At 38.3% G+C, this 8,205-nt stretch overlaps 1 protein-coding gene across 5 annotated transcripts in view; it reads right to left on the bottom strand.

Moving 5' to 3' along the window:
• Window positions 1-671: 671 nt before the first annotated feature.
• Window positions 672-8,205, bottom strand: part of COBLL1 (cordon-bleu WH2 repeat protein like 1) — an 86,473-nt gene continuing 78,939 nt past the window's right edge. For all 5 annotated transcript variants that reach the window (XM_055812168.1, XM_055812170.1, XM_027782725.2 and 2 more), the window contains 3 exons: window positions 6,337-7,955; window positions 5,145-5,327; window positions 672-2,153 (listed from right to left, as the gene is read on the bottom strand). In XM_055812168.1, the coding sequence (XP_055668143.1) occupies window positions 2,067-2,153; window positions 5,145-5,327; window positions 6,337-7,955 (1,889 nt within the window). In that variant the 3' untranslated portion in view covers window positions 672-2,066. The remainder of the gene's footprint in view (window positions 2,154-5,144; window positions 5,328-6,336; window positions 7,956-8,205) is intronic.

The raw sequence follows: 8,205 nt of genomic DNA, 5'->3' as shown, positions 1-8,205 counted from the left end.
AAGGGCAATGTACTTTCAACATATGGGAATAAGGAACATACAGCAGTATAGTTTTGTAGTCAAAACCAAAGAAAACAACAAAACACAGTTAGTTGAACTTTACCCCAAGCCAGAATAATTGGACTCCACTGATTTGGTTGAAAAAGTGTCATATAGACTTGTTTTACCACAGATGAAGATTAAATTAGTCTTTTAAAATAACTTCAGCCACATTGGCAAGAATACCAAGGTTTGAGAAAAAACATGTAACCCCCTCCCACCCAAAGCACAAACACGGAGGTTCCTTTCCCAGTGCAACCTCTCTGTGGCAGTTACAGACCAGCATGTCGTACAGCAACGCCTGAAACACGGGCTTCAACTACCGTGATGAACACAGACACTAGAATCCTGGGAGCCAGGTACAATTTTCAAGTCTGTCCCTCAAGACACAGTGAATCTAGAATGTAAGCCCCAGTTAGAAACCAGAAAAAAGCTTACCTCTTCTGCCTCACTATTTTCAAGTGAAGGACGAAGCGTTCTTTTGCAACTGCACCCTGAAGCAGATCTTCTGAACTACCACGTGGATTCCCCCAGCCCTTGGCTGCAGGCAAGAACAAGGAGGAGAAGGAAGCGCTAACAGGCGCTGACAGGGGACTAAGGTGCAGGAGAGAACAGCAGTGAACAAACGTTCATCAGCTCTTCATGAATTTTTATTTACTAAAACATTCCTTGAAGGGTTTCAGCATTAAGTTAACACTGTTATTTGTAATCAATAATTGCCTCTATACTAGAAAAGTAAAGAGACCTCTTTGCGATTATTGCACAAAAACCTGGCAGCAAACCATTAATAACCCTTTGAAATACACATACAGATCAGTTTCTGAAACTGTTACAGAATGTCTCCAAAGTACAAAATAAATATATTGTTAAAGAATAAAAACTAAACACAATTATGTTTATTTAAATCAAGTCCAGCAAGAAAATATAGCAAATACCCCAGCACTTGCTGCATGCATCCACAGCGTAGCTATTTCATGAGTGTGGTCGTATTTCCACCCGCTCCCCAAAATATATAACTTTGACAAGAAATGAAAAATAGATAAAACATAACATGAAGCATTTTCTTTTAATATATATTGCCATTTTGGTATTTAATGCTTAATCTATAAATAGACACTCTCAGACACAAGAATGCTTTATAAGTGTGTTATTGTGCTGTTTTAAGATTAAAATATTTTACATTAATAAGTCCAAAGCAGTTCATTCTTTAGTCACACTTCCAGTGAAAAAAATATTCTTGTATTCCATTACATATCAAAATTGGAATTTTCATTTTATCAGTAAGTGACTATATGCTGATGACTACTTTAAAATATACCTAGTTCACAAAAAGTATTGCTTATCTGAGCACTAGGTAAATACTATATACAGGTGCTCAAAGAGTAGATGAGAAACGTCATGTAGTGCTACTGTTAAGAAAAGTAGTACAAAAATTTCCAATAATTTATGTCCTGATTTTTTTTTCTGTGTGTGCTACCAGGAAAAAATTGAAGGATATTAGAAAAATCAAGATCTTTATCCCAACTATTCTCAGCTGAAGGAACAAAACAATCTATAATTAAGTTTTTCTATTAATTACAAATTTAATTTAACTAAGGATTATGGAGGCAGCATGTGACAGATTTAAATGCATATAATCTGTTAAATTGAACAATTGAAAATTAATGATCTAAAATTCTTAGATTGCTTTAAATCTGTAATTTTCAGCATAGTGCTACATATTGTTCAGTCTCGAAGGCTAAAATCAAGAAATTTTGATTCTCATTCTAACATAAGGAAAGCTCATCTGCACCTTCTCTTAAACCTTTTTAGCAGCATAGTCAGCTTTATAAAGAGAAAAAGGCAAAATATTACATAATTTACACATTCTAATAACCTTTCCAAGGCATCAAAGGACCCAGCTTTAAATTCCTATAACTGACAAAAATATATTAACATATACTTGCATTTACACTTTCAAAAATGTGTAGTTAGTATTAAGTTGGCCTATGAAGCAGTAGTAAAGTGCAAAATATTTGGTACAGCATCTAGTGATTAGCTTTTGCTTCTGTGGAGCACAAATGCGGAAGCCTGGCTCTTCCATTGACAGATATGGTGTTTGATGGAGGACCAACCTGGAGGCAGGGGAGGAAAACAAGATAAAAGAAATATTAACCTAACTTTTCAGATTCTTTTCTTTGTAGTATGTAACACAGTATTACTTCAAGGAAAGAAAAATAACGTTCCTTCAGTTAGCACTTTTCTCATTGCAATGAAAGATCTCCTATATGATTTCTGAACAAAGCACAGATGGTATGGAAGTGGTAATATAAGAAATTACTTAAAAACATACTTTGTTGTATCTAAAAGTTCTGTGTGTAATTATTGAAAACACACATAACTTTAGTCCTTCTCCAGACCTGGCTGCAAAGAAATACTTGAAAAAACATCACTTAACCAAACACTTTTTATAAAATATTACACAGGGCTGCTTTCTTATAAAATCTTCTAACGCTCCTTTATACCATGGTAATGTTTGTTTTATCAGAAGCAAACCGTAACTTTTAGAATAGATAGCAAAGACCTGATTTTCAAGGGAGCTGCATAACGAACAGCTCCAGCTGGAGGTCATGGGAGTTGTGGATGCTCAACAGCTATGCAAACCACATACCACAGCACACAGTTTACTAAACACAATGAAAACATTCTGAAAAGAAAAATGGTTAAAAAGAAACCTCACTTGACCCATTTTAGGTTAGTAATTACTGAGGGCCCTATTGAACAGAAAAGACCAGCAACACAAAAGGCCACAGATCTCAGCACTGCATATTCACAACATATTAAGTAAAATAGGGGAAAAATAAAGAATCTGGCTAGCGGTGCCAACATTTTATTTTTCTAACGATTCTTTCACAGAGCTGAAAGAAGGGAGATTGTGTTAAGAGGTAAAAAGAGAAGCAAGTACCTGACAGACCTCTTTCGCAACTCAAATGGATCACATCATTACTCCTTTTAATGAGTGCAGAACGATAGCGGAAGCTATGAGGAGAATGCATTTAAAAAGTCCTCTCAATACTGGAAATCACTTCTGGGTGCTAATAAGTTACTGATACAAAACGCTTTGTTTCTGTGTCCTACTGCCAGTCCTCCATGTTAAACACAAAATAAGACCATGTTTTTATTAAATTTGCCATGGGCCAAAAAAGCTCTTTCTGTCGTCAGACATACCTGTACCACAGCACACATGCTTTGGGTAAGAGTGAAAAAGAACAGCATGTTCAGTTTTATGTTTGGCAAAATTTCAGTGGGTTCTTCATTGCATTTTGTGTGTGCCTGTTTCAGGGTTTTTCTGAAGCCTGTTTTGGGTTTCTGTGTTGCAGAAAGCTTTTCTTCATGGCTACAGAATTTTCATTATTGTAATTTCTCTTTAGGAAGTCTAGCCCTTGCCTCACCCCCTGTCTCAACATGTACTATACTGAGAAAGAATATCTCCTGCCCGCAGAAAAGAAAGGGAGAGGAAAAAGGACTTTAATCACCATCTCTCACTTCTTCCCAATGCCATTCTTGTACCTAGAGTGACAAAGAGTATATGGGTCAAATCTACCCCAAAACATTTCTATTTAAAAAGAATGAATAACCACATCATGAAGTTTTGCTTAATTTTCTTTCTAGTAAAAACAGACTTCTTGGATTTTGAAAAGCACATTATAAACTTTATGTTTTAAAACAGTTATAAGCTACCGGGCCAACAGCCATGCTTATGCATATTTTCCATAGAATCATAAAACAAAAGTTCACACACTACACAAAATCAATAAAGTTCAGTATTATTGAAAATGTAATTATGCATTGGAGGGGAAAAAACCCCACCCTCAATAAAAACATACACAAACAAAATCCTAACAATATTTCTGGTAGAACAGATAGATTTGACCTCTAGTGGACTGAACAATACAGCATTTTCTGTATCTTACCCTGTTTTTAAAGTGGCTGTGGTTAGTGACATGTAACACTATGGTGTATTATGTACCACTTTTATGGACTAGAGGTCAAAAAACTACTTGAGCATGCCTGTAACCTTTCTGGGAAACTGAATCTTCCTATTCAGTGTAGAAATGATGGGAGGTCTACAAGCCTCAGAGAGGCTGTTGCAGTGCTACACTGAAGCAAAACCTTACATATGAAACGGCTTGTTCTAACATCAACCATCATACTAAGAGATTTCAACCCTAGGGAAACAGAGTTCCATGAAACAAACAACAAACACACTCCTTGCATCCACCCACCACATATCATTTGTTTCTTTCAAGTTTCAAGTGGGAAGGGAGGAAAAACAAAACCTACTGAATTTCTTTAACCTTCTGCAATGAGAAACTATTCCTCAATACATAATGCAAAATATTAATGCTGGGTCAAGACAGCTTTGTGTGAGACACTCAATAAATTCCCTGGTTACAAATTTAAAACAATGCAGATTTTTAAAGTGTGCAATGTTTTGCCCAATGAGAGAAGTATAGGTGAATTTTAGGAGAGAAAGGAAAACTTAAGCCACAGTTTCAACTTGAGGGGGTGGGGGAAGATGGTACTATCGGGACTGTTGACAAAACACCAAGAAATACTTCACTAATGACACCAAAAAGCAGCAGGAGGCTTGAAGTACATTGAAGAATTAAGGATCTGATAGAGTTGAATGAATAGAAAAATACAACCTTCAAAACTCAGGTATGTCATCTGCCGGCAAAAGATTGCAGCTATATCAGGTCTAGGGTGAAGCTGCTTAGCATGTGTCTAAAACCATACTACTCCAAACTATAGAATCACAAACAAATAATTATGCTCCCGATTTTACGGAAGAGATACTGAATTGATAACAGATTTCTAATTAATTTCAGGAATATTTCCCATTGGATTTGTACTGTTTGGAAACATGGACGTATGAAACTATGCGTGTGCAAGTTCAGTCTGCAAAACTGAACGCTCTTCCCTACCTCCTTTCCCATTGTTAAAGAGACCTCCTGGCAGCACTTTGTGCTGAAGCTAACTGCTTTTAGTGTCAGGCATTAATATGGCAATTTTGAAGGAAGCACCATGAGTTCATTGTTAGGGATGCAACCAAGAAAACTCACCCTTTTCAATTTGGCAGCAGCTTCTCCAGAGCGGATTGCAGCTAGCAAGCTCTGGTGGATCTGTTCTGGGTCAGCGCGCTGGAATGGCATCGTGGTTTGTCTCTTAGTGACAGGGAGTGGGTGGTCAGTGGAAACACCTGACTGTGCCTGACTCTTCTGCTCACTGTTCACACTGCTGCCTTTCTATAAAGGAAGTGGCAGGAAAAGCAAAACAAAACCCTTTAATCTGGATTAGTCATACATGGAAAATGAAGTCAACCTGGCACAAGGCTGCATGTCAGTGCCACCTTTCTGGTGTTTGCTTCGTTCAAGATTTCAGAGATCAGCCACATCTCCACTATAGCACATAGTTTCTCCTTCAGAAAATTATTCCAGGAAAATTTTATACCCCCGTTCAAGTGTGTGTGTGCCATGATCACTTGAAGCCAAACTGATCACACTACTCAGAATTAAACTTAAGAAACCAACACAGAACCATAAAGAACAAACCATAAGCACTCTAGACATAAAAATAGGTACACAGCCTATAAATGATTCTATTTGGTTTAGTGTTCTTTGAAGTGGGGGATGCTAATTATGACAAGAAATAATTATTTCCAATAACCTGAATGAGGTTTTCACTTTTGCATTCCATGTATTCTTGTATTTCATTATGATGCTGTGCTACTGCTAGACACCACAAGGTGCTCACACTGTGAATACAGCACTTTCTGACCAGGAAGCAGTTCAGACAGTAGTCTCTAGACTGGTTGCACTAGATCATAAAATCATTTAAGCTGGAAAACATGGAGTTCAACTGTAAGCCTAGCAGTGCCAAGCCCACCACTAAACTATGTCCCCAAGTCTCACAACTACATGTCTGTTAAATACCTCCAGGGATGGTGACGCCACCACTGCCCTGGGCAGCCTGTTCCAATGCTTGGCAACCCTTTTGGTGAAAAATTTTTTCCTAATATCCAATCTAAACCTCCCCTGGTACGACTTGAGGCTGTTTTCTCTTTTCCTATTGCTTGTTATCTGGGAGAAGAGACCTTCCTCCACCTGCCTACAACCTCCTTTCAGGCAGTTGCAGAGTGATAAGGTCCCCCCTGAGCCTTCTCCTCTCCAGGCTAAACCACCCCAGTTCCCTCAGCTGCTCCTCACAGGACTGACAGTGGATCAACAACCAACCACTATTGGAAATAAAGTTTACCTTTTCCATTAGACTATTTTGTGACCCGCCTGTTATGGTCTGTAAGGAAGGGGTTTTCACTTGAGGCACAGAGGTAGCTGAAGAGCATTCAGCTGCCAAAGCAGCAGGGGAGAGTTCAACAGGACATTCCTCTCTCGGTGCAGGGCTAGCGATTGTACGTGTCTTATTGAATGATTGTGACCTTTTGACTGCGGATGAGACAGCAAGAGCAAAAGGGGATGGTCGCGAACTGGAGTACGGCTTTGGAACTGCAAAAGTTCTTAGAGTTCTAAGGTTCAGTGGTGCTGGTGGACAGGAGGGAAAACTTGAAGGTTTATTGCTTTTAACAGGAGAAGCGGAGGGTTCTGTTTCTTTTCTATCAACTTTTTCTTCATGTTCTGGAGGAAAGGAAGTATTTGTTTTACGTAAAGACAAAGAAATTGGATCAGGTGGTGAGATTTTTTTTCCCATCTCTGTATTCTTAACTTCATTTTGAATGGAATTAGGAGCACAAACACTACTTCTGGCAATTGCAGATGTCACATAATGACTTGAAGCTCTTCGTTGCATTTGCAGATAAAAAGAACTAGGCTTCATTGTAGGACTTAATGCATTTGCCTTGTCCTGAGTCTCAGAGGAAGCATTTGTATTATCCAAGCTTAGTATCAATGGGACACGCTGTTTGGAAGACTCTGTTTCCACCTGATTGCTCTCAGTAGTAATCTCAGCTCCAGATATCACACGTTCAGAAACCCTGTTGACTCTGTCTAGCAGATCATTTGCTGCTGCAGGTTCATTTTGGGAACCAGCCTGTAAATGACCCACACTTTTTGGAAGCTGAGGAATTTCAGCTTGAACTAGGAATTCTTTGGGGTCTTCATGCTTCAGAGGGTTTTCCAAAGTAGATACCTCTTGTTCCTTATGATCTGACAGAATTTCTGATTCCCAGCTCTTCATTATTTCTAAGGATTTTGGAGGCACTATTTTATAAGTAGTCATTCCAATTTTTGGTATGTAATCCCTTGTAATTTCATTTGCAGGCTTGGGTTTAGGTTTGGTGTCCTGTCTGTAAAGAGGGTGACCTTTTACAGGAGAGCCATCTGCAATTTTTACAGTTGTTTCTGGTGAAGCAAAATTACTTTCATGTATACAAATGTGACTCTGATCTTTTATGGAAATTACTTTTTCATGGGTAACTTCTTGTCTCTCAAGATTTTGCTCCATTGAATCATCTTCATCCTCTTGTATTCCATGTGTCACTTGAAGAAGGGGGTTGTTTGTATCTGTGTTGTGCTGAGGGACCAGTCCTCTGAATGTGGATGATTCACAGTCCTGAGGAACAACAATTTGTTTCTGTGTAGTCCTTCCTAAACTGCTATCCGATGTACCTGTCTGGATTGCAACATCCTGAGTTTTTACAGCGTTCAGGGTGGTTTGATCTGTTTTCTGATCTTGTTTTTCTGGATTCAGCTGAGGATAATTCCTATGACTTGCAGAGATGTCATTTTTACATGCCTGGCAGTTTGATAGTCTGTCAACTTCAAGCTTGTTATTTTCTCTAAAATCGATTGCTTTAATTTTGGCTGTCTGAAGTTCTTTTCTTTCTTCCGTCGTTGTAAGGAGTTTTGTATCACTGTGATCTTTAAGTTAAAGAGAGATTCCAAAATTAATACAAATGCCAGAAAGATTCAGTCTTCCCCCTTACATCACAAAGCCCCACATCCGATGTATTTAACTACAAGGACTGCCTCCTCGCTAATATTAAGATTTTCCTTAACACTTGCTTTTAAAGGGTATTTAAGATATACGTATCTTTGACTAGTATTGCCAAATAATAGTATTCTAACTCAGGTATTCTTCCTTAATTAACAGGCTACTGGTGTCATGCAT

This window comes from Falco peregrinus, chromosome 8, assembly GCF_023634155.1.
Source record: "Falco peregrinus isolate bFalPer1 chromosome 8, bFalPer1.pri, whole genome shotgun sequence".
NCBI classification, from domain to species: domain Eukaryota; kingdom Metazoa; phylum Chordata; class Aves; order Falconiformes; family Falconidae; genus Falco; species Falco peregrinus.
This window is presented reverse-complemented; position numbering and strand designations above follow the sequence as displayed.